The following is a 21367-nucleotide window of genomic DNA, read 5'->3' as shown; positions in this document are numbered from 1 at the left end:
GGTATTTTTTTTTTTTTTTAGTAACTCATAGAAAGTAAAAATAAAGACTATCTTGAGATATGATACCTATTAATTGAATTTTGAGGGTAAGGGGCAGTTGTTAACCTTAAATTCCAATGTAACTAATATAGTGTCATGTTTCATAAAACAGAACACTATCCCATGAAAGTAATGACTATAATTAAATATCTCTCATTCCACTGTAGTTTTTTAAACTGTAGATATTTTAAAACAATTAGCAGGAGAAAATACAGGCAGATTCTTAAAACCATCTGCTTCATTCCTAAAATCACTCCACCATCATTTAGAGAATCAATGGTCTTTAAACATGTAATTAAAGAGCGTCAGAACTGAAAGGGACCTTACAGAACATGTATTACAAGCATTCAAAGTAGAAAATTCTATCTCAAAAGGGAAAACTACTCAAAGTTCAAAATCTACAGTCAATAATCAACAAGGTCTATTGACACCTTATGTACATCAGAGATAATGTCCTTCATCTCATGTCATAAACATTACAAATATATAAAAGCATCCAACAATTTTTTTGTATATAAGGGTTTTATATATACACTGAGAGTATGTAAGAGTTTCAGCTTTAATATAGACTGTGTTTTAAGAAAAAATAAAATTTGACACGCAAAAGCCAAAAGTCAAGACCACATGCTGACTTTTTAAAATTCAACACGTATTTCCTTTTTAAATTTGGACATCATCCGTCTCTGAGGAAGCATTCCAAATTTTTGGAAAGTAAAGTTAAAGCAATATTATATGTCATTTGTGTAATTACATGTATACTTAAGTTTCAACAAATGGCTATTAATACGTTTAAATGCTATAGAGTAGTTGCTCCCAACTTAAGCAACACTCCACAGTAAAAACTGCATGTGTTTGTGTGTATCTGCCTATGTTTGAGGAGGGGATATGTTCAAAGATGTATGTATGTTTTCTTTCAAAACTTATAAGAAAAACAAATTAGCATAGCATTACTGAATACCACTAGATGTAAATTATTGTAAGTGATGGGCTTAAATATTGAAAATTTTCAAGATTGAAAAGATCTATTAGATTCTGTGATATGGTATTATTAATAAGAACACCATGTAATATCTAATTCAGTGGTACAGATATAGACTTTGCTAGGTCTGATCTAATGAAAAGATAAAACAAAATATTTTATAGCATCTTCCTAAACACAATTAATATGCAAGAATTCATAAAAATCTTTTTTAAACAATTAAGGATCATTAAATATATTCCTTGAAATCTTACTTATAATTTTATTTCCTCAATAAATCTTAAAAAAAAAAATCTACTATGGAGAGACAGACTTTACCAAGTTTACATTGAAAAATCTCAACTGGGAAGAGACCATACAAGGTTTTAATTATATTAGCTACAGGCTCTTATTAGGATAATATGAGCTGGGATAATTAATTATAGTTCAAATAAATTTTTTAAAGTTTTAAAATTAGAAAATAGGACATCATTTTGGTATAAGAGCTTAATTTTTACTTTAATTTTTTTAAACCCCAGAAGCCCAGATTTTTGACAGTGGAGTTGTTCAGCTTTTGTTTTAGAAATGTAGCTGAACGCAATATATACTACAGCCACCACACTCTTTAGATCACTGTGAGACAGCCTCCTAACTGGTTTCCTCAAATCTACTTCTACCTATCTAATGCCTACACAGCAACCAAAGCCGTTCAATTCCTTGCTTAAAACATTTCAAGGGCTTCCCAATCCTGGAATGGTTCTCCAATCTTATCTGCTACAATTTTATCCATCATTCACTTTTATTCTCCAACCATAGGCTTCCTATCCATTCCCATATCCTTTGTTCTTCCTATCTTATAACTAAGTGCAAGGTTCAAGGGTGACCACAAAAGAAACCTATCTCTCCCCACCAAAAACAATTCCATCATTATTAACGGATATATAAGCTCTTGCCTTTGCTAACTAAGAGTCATTTTTTCTCTATTTCTTTTATTAAAGCTCCACTAAACCACATGGGCTTCCTAGGTGGCTCAGTGGTAAACAATCCGTCTGCCAAGGCAGGAGGTGTGAGACGTGGGTTTGATCCCTAGGTTGGGAAGGTGCCCTGGAGTAGGAAATGACAACCCGCTCCAGTGTTCTGGCCTAGAAAATCCCATGGGCAGAGGAGCCTGGCAGGCTATAGTCCATGGGTCACAGAGTTAGACATGACTGAGCGATTGAGCACACATAATCTGTATATGTAATCAAGGGATGCTACTTTGCTACTCCATTAAGGAATAAAAAAAGAAATAAAAACAAGGGGGAAAGAACAGATGAATTAGAAAATTTGATGGGAACAGAACACTTACACAGCCTTAGGGTAACTCTGTGAATAATTATTCATCAAGGCCCAATGATAAGAGATATTAAGAATCAAGAGACATATGCCAAATCTTCATGTACATTTCACTGTCCTTTATTTTAATAAGTACAAAAGAATACAAAGTTGAATTCATTTTCTTTTAAGGATTACTTTTTTATAGATGTGCATAAATGTATATACCTATATATATATATATAATATATATATATATATATATATAAATTTTTTTTAATTCTTATTTTTTGGTACCTTAGAGATGGCTGAAAGATATTTTTGATATATAATAGAAGTGACAGTGTATTCTAGATAATCTGTGGTTTGAGTGTACTGAGAAAGGGGTTTTATAATTTCTAAATCTGCTTGGTTAGCACTTCCACTGCTAATCTCTAAAATGTCATTTTCCTCACTTTTTCAAATACTGACTTCCAGGGAATCTTATCTACAGCTACTGCCTCAGGCATCATTAATGTGTTGGCTTCCCAACTCTTGTGCCTTCAACCCATACCTCTAGCCTTACATATAAACATGCTACTGGTCATCTCCACTTGATTTATCTTCACTTATCTCACTATTGTATGTTGAACCTATGACAGACAGATAATTCATGTCTTCATTTCATAGGTCTTTGAAATGAGATTGAGTTCTCTTGAGAACTAGCGCCTCAAACTCAAGCTGTCTAAAACTAAACTCATTGCTTTCCTTCTAACACCTGATATTTCTGCAAATGTTACTCTTCTCAGTGAATGATGGATAATTTTGTAAATGATCCTATGTTGGTAATATGGGAACCTTCCTTGACTCTCCTTTCTTACTTTGCATATCTGTAAGCACAGGAAGGGCCTCAAGGAGAGTGGTAAGGAAAGTTAAGATGCCTCAAAAAGAGTGTTAATGAAAGCCTAAAGGACACTGAGGAGACTGTTGGTGAGGGATAGGAGGGTTAAAAAAACCTTATTGGAAACTATAGGATAAAAAATGCATTCTACATAGTGGCATAAAATATAGAAATACTATAGCCTGTAGACAGTGTAATTCAATGAGCTAGCTACTAAGACTTCCAGAAAAAATTCTGAAAACACCATCAAGATTCTTCTCGTTACCTCTGATAAACATTGAGGAGAGGGAGATAAGCTATAGGAAATGGTTTATTAAAAAGGATCCAAGACTTGCAGGAATCAGAAATAAAACTGTTTCTTATTTCCAGCCTCTCCAGAGAGTCAACAATGCTATAATTCCAAAGTGGCTTTTAGGAAGAATGGAAACACAAGAATCTGTCATGAAAACATGGGTATGATGGTAAAAACACTTGCTAAGACTTCAGAAAGACTTAAGGCTCACAGATTTTTCAAAGACACAATGACTTTCTCAGGATCATATCAGCATATCTCTCAGATACTCCCTATTAAACAATAAAGACTGCTGAGTACTCTCTCAGCAGCCAAAGAGGGAGTCCAATGTATAAATTAACTTATTCTTAAGAGATCTGTGGGTGTGAATTAATAGAGTAGATTATATATTCCTTTTTGTCTTTTAAAATTATACCATCTTGAACTAAAAGTAAAAAGACCTCTGGATCTCCAAACTTCTTTGGGCAGGAAGCAGGTTAAAAAAACTACTTAGCTGCAAGCATGAGCTACTTTTTATGGAGAAGGAAGGATGACCTAGATGAAGCCATCAAGAATCAAAAGTATAAAGCCATGAACCATTAAAAACAACTCCTAGTAGTATGCCAGAGCCCTGATTAAGGAACGGGGATTAAGTACCTAGGCACACTTCAAAACTGCCATGGAGCAGTGACGACCATGGTGTACCTTCTGTTTTCCCCTCTTTTTGAAAAGGTTGCCTAAGGCAGTTATCCTATGCTTCTCGATGCTGTATGTCAAATGTATGACAGATAATTGGTGTCTTCATTTCATAGGTCTCTGAAATGAGACTGAGTTCTCCTGGGCACTCAAAGGGTTCTACCCAAAGAGTCCCACCCATATCTGAACAATTTAGATAATGAGATCCTGGAGGTCAAGTTTATGCTATAATAGATAAGCTTGGAGGAATATTGTAGAGGAGATTAGTGAAATCTGCACGTGGGAGAAATATGGATTGTATGCTAACATACCGTGACAGACCCCGTTTTTCAAATGGCCACCAAAATATTTCCAATCCCAAGGACTCATCTTACAGTGAGTGACAAGTGATATTCCACTCATCTAGTACTATGGGTCTATCCTCCCTCCCTTGAACCTGGATGGACCTCTGTGACCACTTCAAACAAAAATGCTCAGTAAGAGTGAAAGGACATAACCTCGTAAGTTAGATCACAAAAATACTTTATGCTTGCTCTTTTTTTCTCTTAGTGCACTTCTGGAACTCAGCTGCTATCTTCTGAGGAATATGCTGTATTCTGAGGTCACACGAAGAGGCCATGGTATGTATTCTGGTCCATAACCCCAGCCAAGCCCCCACTTGACAGTCAGCACATCAAGAACTAGATATGAAAAGAAAGCTGTGAGGTGATTTGAGCTCCAGCCACTGTCTGAGCTGCAATCTCATGAGAGACACAATGCAAAACTGCCTAAATGACCCAAGTCAAGCATTTAAAGCAGGACAGAGAAAAAAAAAACCAAAAATGTCAGTACTTGTTTTAAGCCAGTAAGCTTTGGTATTGATTCATTATGTTACAGTAAGAGTCACAATGTCCAAACACCAAATCCTGTCGATTCTAATCCCTAAATAATGCGAATTCATCAGATTCTCTTCATCTTACTGTCACCAGCTTGTAGATCACTTACAATAATTTGTATTATTGTTGGCTTAAAGGGATTTCCTCCAGAAGGAAGAAAACATGTCATTATCTCCAACATCTAGCACAATGCTTGGTAAACAGTAGACTCTTGACAAATGATGACAAATAATGATTAAAAACTGTACAATAAAAAATGATGTCAGTGATCTGATTACAAATTCAGTAACACATACTTGTTAAGTAGATTGATGTAACTTATTCTACTTACATCGCATAAAGCACCATAGCGAAGAATAGACAGTAAAGAATGTACGTGACTTTCACTGGTGAAATACAATCTGGTACGGACATGACGTTCAGGTGACAGAACACCTCTGGAATACCTAAAAGTCAGGAGCAGACAGTGTTAAAACATAACCACACAGTTAAGACTCATTAAGTACTGAAATTATTTTGTAAAATGGAATTTAATCTTCTAGTAAGTGAATCTATCACTCTTTCCATCACAATGAGGTGTTCTTAGTAGACATTTCTCTAACATGAAGATAACTGAAACTAACTGAGACCACTGAGATTAGTCAAAGAAGAGTTAATATTAGTCAAGTTCACTGTAAGAAGGTCATTTAAGCACCTTTATTAACACTGAAAGAGATCACAGCACTAAAGGAGCTCACAGATGTTAATGCTGCTGAATGAGGATGATCACTGATGATCACATGTGAATGGTAACACACATCCCCTTTCCCTGTGACCCTCAGTTTTTTCCTCCAGTTTGGAGCCAAAAAGAATACTGGTTGAAAAGTTCACTATTCGGAACATCTAGGTAATCTGTATTTCCACAGTGTACCAAGTGATACACTCCTGCCTTAGTCATAGGAACAACAAAAATTTAGATTTCAAGTATGCAAAAACAGATGCCTATAGACTTAAATACCAGTACAGTCTCTTACACAGGATGGAGTTTATTTACAGTGTCATCATCTTGTGTCCTTTGAAGATCTGAGCGAATTTTTCTAACTAGAGGAGTACAGTAGCCTTTGGCAATCTCCAGTTTTTCAGCTTTAGTTATACCATATTCCTGAGCAGAAAATACACACTATTAGAAAAAGGGTATAATCATAAAGAATTCCAATAAAGGTATTACTAAATTTAAGAATCTTAGTGAGTGACAAATATTTTTATCAAGCCTTTTTTGAACATTACACAATTATTAATTTACATTTCTACAACTTCAAGTATATTAGTCCCCACACTATTGAGTGTAATTAGAAGAATATTTTTTTGTGGAACTGAAAAAACAAGTAATTTCTAAAGAGGAGAGGATGAATGATGAATGCAACCATGATGATAATAAGGTTTTAAATGTAGATACAACCCTAAAAGAAAGATGGATTAAGTGCACAACTAGTAAAGCATAGAACAAATAGTCAACAAACATAAAGAAATACAAATTGAAACCATGAAATTTTTGTCTATTTGAATGTTAATGATTAAAAAGGTTAACAAATTATTTGTCTTTGGTCAATACAAAGTTTTAACGACTGGTGAGCGAAAAATGCCACTAAATTATCAAATTTAATGAGCTATATTGCCATTATAAGTTAATTAAATTTATGAGAAATTATAACCAAAACTGTTAACAGTAATTATAATAGAAATAAAAATTACAGTTCACAAGGATAGATGAGAAAATGATCTGACATGAAAAACTTTTTTTGCATTAATTAACTGCTTTAATTAGGAAATTGCTATAATAAAACAAGTAACACTATACATTATTTTTCCAATGAGCTTTGGTTTGAGAAAAACAGCAGAAATAGATCTTTAAGCTTTGACTCATGGCAAAGCTGGTAGTTCTCTGAAATCTGGGAGATGCATTAGCAAAATTAGACACAGCCCACCCTTCACCAAAATCCTGGAGAAAAGTATTTCATTAATTTGAACACTGGCTAGGATACGACTTGCCCAGGGAATGACAAGAAACTGTCACTGGTACTGGTGGCAGGTAAGAAACTGTTGGGCTGACCAACTACATATTTTATTAGTGGCTTTAAATTAAAAGAGTGAAACGCTTCATTGCATTTTCTCAGAAACTGATCAAAAGATTGCAGTCCTACACAATTTGGAGACATAAAGTGGATGCTGGGTGACTAGAGGTCACTCCAGGTGTGGAATTTTATAAAGTTAGTCCTTGGAATGAATGGAACTGTGGCTCTGGCAGCAGATACGAAGGAATGATGCTCTGGAGAGGAGGTAGGGGGACACTCTGTGGTCAGCCGGGGGACAGATGAGGGTTCCACCTGGAGGTGGGATCTTTAATTCAATGATCTATCTTCCACTGCTCATGTCTCTGTCTTCATAAATGGTAACCGGACCATAAGGAAAGCTGAGTGCCGAAGAATTGATGCTTTTGAGCTGTGGTGTTGGAGAAGACTCTTGAGAGTCCCTTGGACAGCAAGGAGATCCAACTGGTCCATCCTGAAGGAAATCAATCCTGAATACTCATTGGAAGGACTGATGCTGAAGCTCTAATACTTTGGCCACCTGATGTGAAGAACCGACTCATTTGAAAAGACCCTGATGCTGGGAAAGATTGAAGGCGGGAGGAGAAGGGGACGAAAGAGGATGAGATGGTTGGATGGCATCACCGACTCAATGGACACGAGTTTGAGTAACTCCAGGACCTGGTGATGGACACAGAGGCCTGGCGTGCTCCAGTCCATGGGGTCGCAAAGAGTTGGACATGACTGAGCCACTGAACTGAAGAAAAAAATCTGTGATGAGTGTATAAATAGGAAGAGAAGGTTTAAGAGGAAGAAGGCAGAAATGGGGTGAAGGCAGAGGGAAGCAGGGACAGAGAAAGAAGGAAGAGTAGACATAAGCAGGGAAGAAACAGGCATACATTCTCTCCCCAAGATTTTTCTGGGACACCTGCATTTAAAGGTTACATTACATACCTCCCAGGTGGCAAAAAATTAATATGGACAACAAATCTCAAAACTGCCTAATAAAAAAAAAGGTTGATTGATTACATATGGAAGATGTATGAAAATGGAACTTCTTGGGTCGTTTATCTTTAAACACAAAAGCTTGGTTGGTTCGGTAATCTCACCAACATAAAGAAATTGGGCATGAAAAATATGAAATGTGTATGTAACTGTGTATGTATGTGTAAACAAAAGGAAAATGCTGAAATTTAAAATCATCAAAGGATATTTTTGTGTCATTATTAGTCAAGGTACAAGTAAATAGTCAATCTCATACACTGAGAGCCTGGAAGAAAGCTGGTAAAGGAGATCTTGAGCTAAAGAAGTCGTCTTGACTGCACATAAAGACATACACATAAGCAAAGTGTAAGAAATTAAAGGAATCCACATTTCCAAATGTGAGAAATTGGCTAAATAGTATTATTTCATCAGCTATTAGGAAGTATATTGAGTATATTAAATATACTTGAATATATTGAATATACTCAGCTTTATATTGAAGTATATTCAGCTTTACTGATTTGGAAAAAACTTCATAAGGCCAAGAAAAAAAAAATCAGGTTGTAAAACAGTACGCTTTCCTGGTTCCATTTTTGTGAAGAACATATTTGCTATATATATGAATTTAGAAAAAAAAAAAAAAGTCCATGAATTTAAGGGAAAGGCCTTTCAGAATTTTCTGCAACTGTGAAATGTTTTTGTCTAATTGGTAATGCCATATTGATTTTTTTTGGCCATATATTTTCTAATTTTACAACAAGATATATTATTTTTATAGTAAAGACTTCTTTCCCTTCAAAACAGTGACATATCTTGTGGAGCTGAAAAAGCAAGTTGCCACAACCAGTTGCTGCTGCTAAGTCACTTCAGTCATGTCCGACTCTGTGCGACCCCATAGAAGGCAGCCAACCAGGCTCCTCCATTCCTGGGATTCTCCAGGCAAGAATACTGGAGTGGGTTGCCATTTCCTTCTCCAATGCATGCATGCGTGTAAGTCGATTCAGTCCTGTCAGACTTAATTAACTGTTAGATGCCCAAGTTCTCTTCTAATATTTCTACCATAAAAAGAACTGACTAAAATACAGCTGAAGATATTTGAAAGTTTATTATGTGACACATTTAGTAAGTATCACTGGAATTTATATTGCAAATACTATTATAAAGAACTCTGTTTCATTATCTACAAATAACAAAATGATCTTCCAACTTCAACAAATGTGTGCCATCTCAATTCAGTTCAGTTGCTCACTTCAGTTCAGTCACCATCTTAATTAAGAGAATATTAATACTAATCTTTTATTTTAATTATATTTATTAAAATGTACATATAAAAATACATGTAAAATATTATAAATTCTAACAACTTTGCAAATGCTGAAGTATTTTAAACATTTCCAAAGGATAATTCAGCTATATCAAATATTATAATCTTTAAATATCCTTATCTTCCATCATACCATTGAGGCTATTTTTACTATGTAATCTATTGAGGTAATGTTGGTTTATAACATGTTTCATGCATACAGCTTCTGTATAAACTACAGTATGCTCAACATCAAAAGCTTAGCTTCCACTCATTACCATACAAATGACCCTCTTTACTCAATTCACCTCCTTTCCCTTTTAGTAATTATTACTCTTTTCTCTATGAATATGTGTTTCTTTTGCTCAGTTTGCTCACTTATTTAAAAAATTTTAATATTTCACATTTATGTAGAATCATATAGTATCAATTTTTATCTGAAGGACTTATTTAATGCAATATTCTCAAGGTCCATCCCTGTTGCCACAAATGGCAAGATGATACAGATATTTTTTACGGCTGGGTAGTATTCCACTGTATTATATACCCTCCTTCATCCATTCATTCATCAATGGGCAATTTCCATGTCTTGGCTATTGTAAATAATGCCACCACGAACACAGGGTTGTATGTATCTATTCAAATTACTCTCTTCATAGTTTTTAGACAAATACCCAGAAGTGGAATAGCTAGATCATACACTAGTACTATTCTTAACTTTCTGAGGAAGCTCCAAACTGTTTTCCATAGTAGCTGCACCAGTTTACATTCCCACCAAAAAGGTACCAGAGTTCCCTTTTCTCCATATCCTTTCCAGTACTTGTTACTTCTTGCCTTTTTGGTAACAGCCATTCAAACAGGCCTGAGATGATCTCTCATTCTGTTTTTGATCGGCATTTTCCTAATAATTAGTGATGATGAACATCTTTTCATGAGTCTCTTGGCAGTCTGTATGTCCTCTCTGGAACAATTCTTAGCTTTTCAGCTTACTGTTTAATTGGGTTATTTGGTTTTTTGTTGAGTTGTGGGAGTTCTTCATATATTTTGAATATTACCTTCAAATTGAATATATGATTTGCAAACATCTTTTCTCATTTGGTACTTTTTCAATATTTAATGTACAGAAGCTTTTTAGTTTGATATAGTCCCATTTGTTTGGAGAAGGCAATGGCAACCCACTCCAGTACTCTTGCCTAGAAAATCCCATGGACAGAGGAGCCTGGTAGGCTGCAGTCCATGGGGTCGCTGAGGATAGGACACGACTAAGTGACTTCACTTTCACCTTTCACTTTCATGCAGAAGAAAGGAGAAGGAAATGGCAACCCACTCCAGTGTTCTTGCCTGGAGAATCCCAGGGACAGCGGAATATGGTGGGCTGCCGTCTATGGGGTCACAGAGTTGGACACGACTGAAGCAACTTAGCAGCAGCAGCAGCAGCAGTCCCATTTGTTAGTTTTTGTTCTCTTCTTCAGTTGTTGCTCAGTCACTCAGTCCTGTCCAACTCTTTGTAACCCTATGGACTGCAGCACGCCAGATTTCCGTCCTTCACCATCTCCTGGAGCTTGCTCAAACTCATGTCCAAGTCGGTGACGCCATCCAACAACCTTATCCTCTGTCGTCCCCTTCTCCTCCCGCCAGCATCAGTGTTTCCCAGCATCAGTGTTTTTTCTAATGAGTCGGGTCTTCACATCAGGTGGCCAAAGTATTGGAGCTTCAGCTTCAGCATCAGTCCTTCCAATGAATATTCAGGACTGATATCCTTTAGGATGGACTGGTTGGATCTCCTTGCAGTCCAAGGGACCCTCATGAGTCTTCTCCAACACCACAGTTCAAAAGCATCAGTTCTTCTGCGCTCAGCCTTCTTTCTGGCACAACTCTCACATCCATACATGACTACTGGAAAAACCATAGCTTTGACTAGATGGACCTTTGTTGGCAAAGTAATGTCTCTGCTTTTTAATATGCTGTCTAGGTTTGTCATAGCTTTTCTTCCAAGGAGCAAGCATCTTTTAATTTCATGGCTGCAGTCACAATCTGCAGTGATTTCTGGAGCCCAAGAAAATAAAGTCTGTCACTGTTTCCATTGTTTCCCCTTCTATTTGCAGGAAGTGATGGGACCAGATGCCATGATCTTAGTTTTATGAATGTTGAGTTTTAAGCCAGCTTTTTCACTCTCCCGTTGAAGCTTCATCAAGAGGCTCTTTAGTTCTTCTTCACTTTCTGCCATAAGGGTGGTGTCATCTGCATATCTGAGGTTACTGATATTTCTCCTTGCAATCCTGATCTCTTCTCTAGTAGGTGGCACTACGGCATAAGCTTTTGGTTTTTCTTAAGCCACTGGTTGTATCTGAGGAACGTCTGACACTCCACTGCATCTGCTAGGTGTGGTCACCCGGTGTCCTTGTTGCTACTGTAACCTCCAAGGTTACTGGTGCCTTGTTTCTATGGGTGCTGCCAGTATCTCTGCCTAGGCCGCCAGGAAACGGAGCCCCTCCACTGCGTCCAGGGTCTAATAGGTTTCAGGCGTCGCCACTACGAGGAGACAAATAAGGTGGGGGAAGGGAGCCAGGGTCACAGGTACCCCTGTCATGTCCAAGGCTGTTAGTATTCATGGGCACTGCCACTGCTGGGGTGGTGAGAGCTGCAGCTCTCACCTCCGTAGTGGGAGGACCTCCATGGCTGGAAGGATGGGGTCACAGGCCCCACGACCACTAACACCCAGTTCCTTGCGGCCATGGGTGCCACTGCAGCTGAGACGCTGGAGTTGTGTGTGCCACCACTCCTAAAGCTACTGCGTTCTCTGAGGCTGAAGGCTCAGCCAACTAGGACCGGGGGTCTGGGAACACAGGCACGTCCTCTGTTTTCTAGCCCAGCTACTTTCAGGTATAAGATGGACAGAATTTTGTGGTGTCCTGGTGTGTTATGCAGAGGCACCTTTGTTGAGTTGTTTATATTTTACTGGTTGTAGATTGAAGGGGATAGACAAAGGGAGCATGTTACATGGCCATGTCACATGGCCATCCCATTGATGTCACATCCCATTGTGACTATTTTTAAAGGACCTTCTTTTCTTTTGGCTGTGCCACACAGCTTGCAGGATATTAGTTCCCCAATCAGGGACTGAACCCAAGCCCTCAGCAGTGCAAGTGCCGAGTCCTAACCACTAGATTGCCAGGGTATTTCCAATTTTTAAGTATCATTTTTAGAGGACTGAGGCTGAAAAGCTGATTCTATCATAGCAAAAATACATACCATAATCACAACTATTAACTGTTAAAGTAACTAAAAGTAATAAATCATGTTTATCATATGTAAGAAAAGACCCTGATGCTGGGAAAGACTGAAGGCAAAAGGAGAGGGTGGCAGAGGATGAGATGGTTAGATAGCATCAGTGACTTAATGGACATGAATCTGAGCAAACTCTGGGAGGCAGTGAAGAACAGGTAAGTCTGGCGTGCTGCAGTCCATAGGGTTGCGAAGAGCCGGACATGACTTAGCAACTGAGCAACAACAATGTGATTAGAATTACATAATTCGCAAAGCATAGTTATAACAATTAATGCAATGTAAGAGTGAAAACAGACTTTTTTTGAGGCATAGCAGAATACATATACATTTTTCTTACAAAAATACTGATACTCTCTCAATCTAAGTTAGCCAAACTAATACATTATTTGACTGAGTCATCAAGTCTCTAAGCTTGAAATATCTTTGTCAAGTAAACATGTACATTTCTCATTTGTTTCATTACAAACTACAGCTTCACTATAATTAGATATGTTTACAACTTTAGTTATTTGTTCAGTGATTGAAAATGTCTATCTCTTGTCTATGATTTTAGATTTATGAAGACTTTAGTAACAAAATTTAAGTAACTGAATTCAAATGTCCATTAAAAAAGAGGAAGTCCCAAGTTTCTGTCATAATAAGTAATGTCAAACCAAATAGTTAGGGAGTAAATATCTCAAATTTTTCTTAACCACTTCTAATCTTATAGTGTTTCTTTTAATTACAAAGCTTTAAAAATTCATTATAAATATTTAAATTTCAAGGACATGGTGAAAATTTTCTTCATCTATGTAAGTAATGTACCTAAAACACATACACCATGGAAGGAGAAAAAATTATCATCTGAAACTCATTAATATGTAAGTTTTCTTTTGAGCCCAAGTCTTAGAAACAAACTTTCCATCCCCAATTCTAGAATTCTTAGTATACATAATTGAGAAAGAAGAGGCTTGAGATTAAAGAAGCCATGTACAAGACATGATTATGCTAATAAATCATTAGTGTATCTATTTAGCCACCAAGTAGGTGAGACATTAAAATATACTGAAAGCCTACCTTGACAAATGTATACAGCTACAAAAAATATTTTAGAGGGTCACATATTTACAGCTTATCTGTTAAAAGTATACTTTAAAATAATCTTCATTTTAAGAGTAAGTACAACTAAAATGCACTGAGCCTGGAATAATGTAAAAGCAATTCAATACAATGAAAAAAAAAAATCAGTCTTATGTATGCTTCCAGTGCAAACTAATTACATGCTTATCAGAATTAAGAGTAACCATTCTTCTCAAATTTTTTAGTAAGTAAAATCTGAATAAATTTTCTCTTGAATTTCATAACAAAGATAGATGCTGATTTAACTTTACAGAAAGAGATATAATCAAATCAGTGTTAGTCCTATAATCTTCTATGTATATCATGTAGCTAAAACAGAGTTCTGCAGAATTTAGTGTGTTCATTTTGATATCAATCTTAAAATGTTATAAAAATACAACTTTTTATTGTATAAAATAAAATCTGTTTTGCAGAATAAAACTTTTATTTAACAAATGAAAGATGCTGTCAGAGAGTCAATTCTTGTTTTCTAAGTCTGTGTTTCTTAAAATGAGTCCCAAAGGCATATTCTTGAAGTATGAGCTATTTTTACCCTCTTTTGAAATGAATTTATTTTCAAATCACTGACTTATACAATGTATTTATAATTATCTACATTATATATACTGACCAAAAAGAAAAAAAGTTGCTCTTTCATACTGAAAGGATAAGCTAAACTTTAACAGGTACACGCATACTTAGTTGTGAAGTCTGAATTCCCAATTTTTCAAAGTCTCTATAGTTTTTCATGGACATTCTGTGAATATTAGAAAAGGGAAACTGCAATTGTAATTGTAGTGGATTTACAGTACTATGTTAGTTTCAACTGTGATTGAAACAAAGTGATTCAGTTTTATATATATATTTTTTCAGATTATTTTCCACTATAGGTTATTACAAGATACTGAATATAGTATCCTATGCTATACAGTAAATTATGTTACTTATCTATTTTATGCATAGTAGCTTATATTCCATACTTTTTATTTATTCCTTCCCCTCTCTCCTTCCTTTTTGGTAACTGTAAGCTTGTTTTCTATGTATATGAGTCTGCTTCCACTTTTAATATTGATTCATTTGTGTTATTTTTTAGATTCCACATGTAAGTGATATAACATTTGTCTTTCTCTGACTTAATTCCCTTAGTACAATGTTCTCTAGGTCCATCCATGTTGCTACAAACAGCAATATTTTGTTTTTATGGCTGAGTAGTATTCCACATGCAAGTATACATGTATACACCATGTCCTAAATGAATCATATGCTGATGGGCACTTGAGTTGTTTCTATGTCTTGGGTATTATAAACAGCACTCCTACGAACACTGGGGTACATGCGTCTTTTTGAAAAAAGAGTTTTTATCTTTTCTGGACCTATGGCAGGGAAAGGGATTGCTGGATCATACAGTAGCTCCAGTTTTAGTTATTAAAGAACCTCCCTATTGTTTTCTATATATAAGTATCTTTAAGTGAGGCTTTTTAAAAATATACAATCCTTACACTTTTTATGTACAGTGACTCCTGAACAACGTGGAGGTTACGAGTGCCAACCCTCCATGCCATTGAAAACTTAAATGCAGCTTATCTGTGGCTCTGCATCCACAGCAGATGCAACCAATCATGGATCTGTGGATCGTGCAGTACTGTAGTATTTACTATTGAAAAAAATCCACATGTAGGTGGATGCACTACAGTTCAAACCCACATTGTTCAAGAATCAGTTGTATTTCATTTTCCTGTTTTTTAACTTCGGTTCACAGTTGGAAATGTGTGATTTACTCCAATCTCCCTTTTACAATATCCAAATAATCTTTGAGCAATGAAGGTGATAAAAGATCTCCAAACGGCATCTGTCACTATTTTCTTCTAACACATTTCTTATCTCAACTTGTTTTGTCACTTGACTTGTTATTATCAATCTGAATCTATGTCTAACTAATTTCAGTTATCTGAGTTTCAGTATACCTTTATTTTTACTCTCCTATAATGAAAAGACCCCTCTACCACACCATACAAATAACTATTTACATCTTGACCTCTATTCTTTTAAAAATACTTTCACATAAAGAAAAAAAAAAACAAAACTTCCAAAATTAATATAGAGACACAACGATCTTTTTCCCCCACTCTGCGCACTTTCCCATAGCACAGCACTGGCATGTGCACAATAAACGATCAATAAATGTGATTTATTCCATATTTTCAGTTGTTTGTCTTTAATTATTTTTAATTATTCTTTAATTAAGAGTATCAATTCTTAAACTTTAAAAGGTCATTACAAATGATTAAAAAATCAAACAGTGATTTAATACAAGAAGTTTTTGTAAATTCATAACGACTCAATTTCCTTTTTAAAGTTTTAGGTTTACTAGGACACAGAAACCAACTCTCTCCTAACAGTGGATAGATATTTTAAAAATATCTATATAACAGTACCAGAAAATTGATATGTAGAAATTACTTACCTGAGGGATAACTATATCTGCTAATGCCTTTGAAAGCCTATACAATTCCATTGTGTCTTCTAATTTCAAGGAACCATTATGCTGGACATCATATTTTATACAGTCATATATGTCAGGGATCTTGCTAATATCATATCTTCCATTTTTTGTCTTAAAGTCTTTCTCCAACTTGGACCATCTACGGAGCATGAGCTCTAAGGTCTCACTATGATAAAGCTGAATATCTAAAACAGCATAACAATTTTAGTATATTAAACTTGTTAACAAGCTAGGAAATATCATTATAGGCATATACTATTAGCAACCATATATTTTGTAGATTTGAATAAAGGTATAAATACATGGGTTAGGAACTGCTTTTATAAAAGACCTTTTTCCATACGTTATATACATCAGTTTCCCACATTATTAACTAAGCCACTCTCAGCACCAGAGCACAGATCACCTTCCTACTGCTTTCGCCTTCTTATTATGCTGCCTGTTTGCTGCTCGACTGTATGGTTTTTTGTTTGTTGTTTAGGCACTCAGTTGTATCCAACTCTTTATGACCTCTTGGACTATAGCCCGCTAGGCTCCTCTATCCATGGGCTTTCCTAGGCAAGAATACTGAAGTGGGTTGCTATTTCCTTCTCCAGAGGATCTTCCCCACCCAGGGACTGAACCTGTCTCTTGCATTGGCAGCCAGATTCTTTACCACTGAGCCACCAGGGAAGCCCCAACTGTATGGTAATGTTACATAATTAATCAACTAACAATGTTTTATTATCTTTCTCATGCTACCATAGTTAAAAGCAACTACAACTTTGCTATTATTCTTTTGCTGGATATACATTAACTCAAATAATACTTAGATATAGCAATAAACTGTGGAAAATTCTGAAAGAGATGGGAACACCACAACACCTGACCTGCCTCTTGAGAAATGTGTATGCAGGTCAGGAAGCAACAGTTAGAACTGGACATGGAACAACAGACTGGTTCCAAATAGGAAAAGGAGTACGTCAAGGCTGTATATTGTCACCCTGCTTATTTAACTTCTATGCAGAGTACATCATGAGAAACGCTGGACTGGATGAAGCACAAGCTGGAATCAAGATTGCCGGGAGAAATATCAATAACCTCAGATACGCAGATGAAACCACACTTATGGCAGAAAGTGAAGAAGAACTAAAGAGCCTCTTGATGAAAGTGAAGGAGGAGAGTAAAAAAGTTGGCTTAAAGCTCAACATTCAGAAAACTAAGATCATGGCATCCGGTCCCATCACTTCATGGCAAATAGATGGGGAAACAGTGGCAGACTTTATTTTTTGGGCTCCAAAATCACTGCAGATGGTGACTACAGCCATGAAATTAAAAGAAAAAAGCTTACTCCTTGGAAGGAAAAGTTATGACCAAACTGGACAGCATATTAAAAAGCAGAGACATTACTTTGTCAACAAAAGTCCATCTTAGTCAAGGCTATGGTTTTTCCAGTAGTCATGTATGGATGTGAGAGTTGAACTATAAAGAAAGCTGAGTGCTGAAGAATTGATGCTTTTGAACTGTGGTGTTGAAGAAGACTCTTGAGAGTCCCTTGGACTGCAAGGACATCCAACCAGTCCATCCTAAAGGAAATCAGTCTTGAATATTCATTGGAAGGACTGATGCTGAATCTGAAACGCCAATACTTTGGGTACCTGATGCGAAGAACTGACTCATTTGAAAAGACCCTGATGCTGGGAAAGATTGAGGGAGGGAGGAGAAGGGGCAACAGAGGATGAGATGGTTGGCTGGCATCACTGACTCAATGGACATAAGTTTTGGGAAACTCTGGGAGTTGGTGGTGGACAGGGAGGCTTGGCATGCTGCAGTCCATGGGGTCACAAAGAGTCGGACACGACTGAGCGACTGAACTGAACTGAACTGATAGCATTAAAGCTTTTTTATGATTGATGCGTCTTATTTTAAAATGTTTACAGCAATGGGATAGTGATTTTTATTTTCTGACCCAAGGAAAACAAAATATTTACCTGATGATTTGGGATCTTCCATTCGATGTCTGATTTGAGAAGTCAAACTTTGTATCAGGGAATAAACCGTGTCACAGGTCTTTACAGGATTTTTAATTAAATGCATTGATTTGATAAGAGAAATGCTTCCAGATGGAGTAAGCTATAAATGAATAGAGTATACATTTTTATATCTGGTTATGCCCAATTGACCAAAATGACAATATACAAAATTTTCTAGTAGTTGGAGATTAAATTCAAACTACAAATTCAATCCCCAGATATAAAGGAGGAAATAAAAAACTAAAAATTCCATGTTAAAAAAATCCTAAGCCTTAGCTAACATTTAGATTATCCACACGGAAAATCTAACAAAAGTGCTCTAATTTACAAAGAGATTTTATTCTAACATACTGATATTTTACTGACTCACTTGGTATTTGAAAATATGGTTTAACCATTTGACACATATTGACAAGTAATAACCCTAAGACTATGATTAGCATCACTTTTTCCAGATGAGGTACTTAAGAGAGATTAAAGCACCTTTCCCAAGATCAAACCACCAATATGTAAACAGTGGCATAAAGAAGCGGGTAACCTGGCTAGAGACCTGAGCTCTTAACCACCATGTAAATACCTTTGTGATGAGATTTCTTCCAAGTCAACAAAAGCCATTAATGACAAAACAGTTTCAATTTTCATTGTTGAAACTTTGCTTGGCAATTTAACCCTAAATAAGTGTCTATAAATACAAAAAATGTAAAGTGGAATTCCACTTTTTGTTATGGTGAACTAGTTAATTTGGGTCAATATAACGACTGAAGCTTGGACAAAAGTGAAGTCCAGGATTTCCAGAGGTGGAACTCTGGTAAACTCTGCATTTGGGGTTCAAAAAAGTTATAAACTGTAGTCTGCATTTTCAATAAGACCTTAGATGACTCAAGTATAAGTTTGAAAAACACTCTAGTTCTAGAGTCCTTGCCTTGTCCAGGAAGAGGGTAAGAGCATGATGTAAACATTCAATTGGTAGATGTCATTAAAGCCTACTGTTACCTCTGGGATAATGACAAAACAAATAATAAAATTAAGCACAATATTAAAACTACCAGGGAAATAAATAAATAAAAAGTACCAATTCCAATGAAGCAAGAAAGGAGAGAAAAATAAAAGCAGGCAGTATAAATATAAAGCACTTAAAACGAGAATAGATTCATACATAAATTAGAGTATTTTATAATACAAATGAAATAATTGCCCTAAACAAATATTTTCATAACAAACTAAAAAAAAACTAGATGCAGATTTTAAGAGATTCATCTAAAAATAGTTTCAGAAAGACTAAAAGAGATATGAAGGGTATTATACAAACACCAAGTTAAAAAAAAATTTTTTTGCAGCTATATTAATCTCAAAGTATTTTGCGGCAAAAAAATATTCACTGAAACATACCACTCTTAATTTGTATGCAGTTAATAGCATGGCATCAAAACACATAAAACAAAGATTAAGAGACTACAAAGAGAAGAAAAATCCATAATTACAGGTGGGAAATTTAACATACAACAGTAAAGAAAGAAAAAACAGACCAAAAAAATATCAGGAAGACTATCTGTTTTTAGCAAAATGATATAAAGTTAGAAATAACAAAAATATAACTTAAAAATGTATAGTTTTGGAAATTATAAAAGTATACTTCTAAATAACCTATGATCAAGCAAATCACCATTAGAAAATGCCCCAAATGGCATAAATCTTAATTTATGAATACAGTCAAAACAGTGTATAAAGGGAAATTTATGGCATAGAGTGTGTGTTTTAGAACAGACGTAACATTCATGATTTAATAAGCATCCTTCTAGGGACATTAGTTTTTAAGAATTAGAGCAAAATAAAACTGTAGTGGAAGGAATAAATTAAACAATAAAAATTAATAAAACTGAAAACAAGTATATAATTTAGTGAACCAATAAGTCTGAAAGACAGTTCTTTAACAGGACTAATAAAGGTGATCAACTATGGCAAAAGTGATTAAGAAAAAAAAGGAGGGAGAAAGACTGTACAATATTATGAAACAAAAAGGAATATCTCTGCCGGTCCTGCAGACATTACAAAGAACTTGAAGAGGACTGTATAAACAAATTTCTAGATGAATGTAAAAATATAGACACAAGATATATTAAATAAAAATTACTAAATTACTCTAGGAACCATAAGTACAAGCTTTCCTATAAAGAAAATGCCCATAGGATTTATCAGCAAAATTTACCAAACATCTAATGAAACATATATACATGAATTATTCCCCGCAAGGAGGACTCCCGATTTTATGAAAACAGCAAAATCTTGATATTGAAAGCAGACAAAGACAACAGGGATAAAAAATAAAGGTCAATTCGACTCATAAACATAAATGTAAAACTCCTAACCAAAAATATTAGTAAATCCAAACCAGTGAGATAGGTATTTTTGAAATGACTTTATTTTGGGAACCAAGGTAGACTCTTTTCAAAATCATATATTTAACAGACAGGAAGAGAATATAAAATGTAAAAACTTGTCATGACAAAAACTTTTAACAAAAATCTACAGAGATCATACTTAATGTACAGTGTTAAAAAGGCTTTCCCTTTGAGAATATGAACAAACCCAGAAAAGCCACTCAATTTAATATGGATTTGATGGTGCTAGCAATTAAAGTAAAGCAAGAAAAAAGAATTGAAAGCATAAAGATTGGAAAGGAAGACAAAAACCTGTGGATATCCTTTGGAAAGGTTTTTTAAAAACCGAAATAAATTACCAAGTTAATAAATAAGTTTAACACAGTTGACATATATAAAGTCAATATTAAAAAAAACTTTGTACATAGCAGCAACAGACAGTAACCGTTTTAGAGGTACCATTTATAACACAAATATTTTTTTAAAAATATGTTTTTCCACAAACTAAAGATCTAATTCAATCTAAACCAATACCCCAATGAGACTTTTGGCCAGCTTATTTTAAAATTCATATGGAAATACACAAAAAGTCAAGAAAACTTGAAGAAGGACCCATGTAGGATTTGGGAGATCTCATTCAATGGTACAAAAGCCAACAAAGAATTATGTTCCAGAAACTACACACATATGATAAAGCTGATC

General features: G+C 35.4%; 1 protein-coding gene across 23 annotated transcripts in view; it reads right to left on the bottom strand.

Moving 5' to 3' along the window:
• PPIP5K2 (diphosphoinositol pentakisphosphate kinase 2) overlaps window positions 1-21367 on the bottom strand; it is a 109889-nt gene that overhangs the window by 22720 nt on the left and 65802 nt on the right. For 16 of the 23 annotated variants that reach the window (XM_086413298.1, XM_086413314.1, XM_086413297.1 and 13 more), the window contains 4 exons: window positions 18246-18387; window positions 16237-16460; window positions 6047-6174; window positions 5365-5479 (listed from right to left, as the gene is read on the bottom strand). In XM_086413298.1, coding sequence (XP_086269424.1) covers window positions 5365-5479; window positions 6047-6174; window positions 16237-16460; window positions 18246-18387 — 609 coding nt within the window. The remainder of the gene's footprint in view (window positions 1-5364; window positions 5480-6046; window positions 6175-16236; window positions 16461-18245; window positions 18388-21367) is intronic. The other 7 variants (XR_015168356.1, XR_015168357.1, XR_015168354.1 and 4 more) reach the window with 1 other exon arrangement.

Source organism: Bos grunniens, chromosome 7 (genome assembly GCF_055505025.1).
Source record: "Bos grunniens cultivar Pamir isolate PY7600 chromosome 7, Bosgru_T2T1.0, whole genome shotgun sequence".
NCBI lineage: Eukaryota > Metazoa > Chordata > Mammalia > Artiodactyla > Bovidae > Bos > Bos grunniens.
Note: the sequence above shows the minus strand (reverse complement) of the source record. Positions and strands in the feature narration are given on the sequence as shown.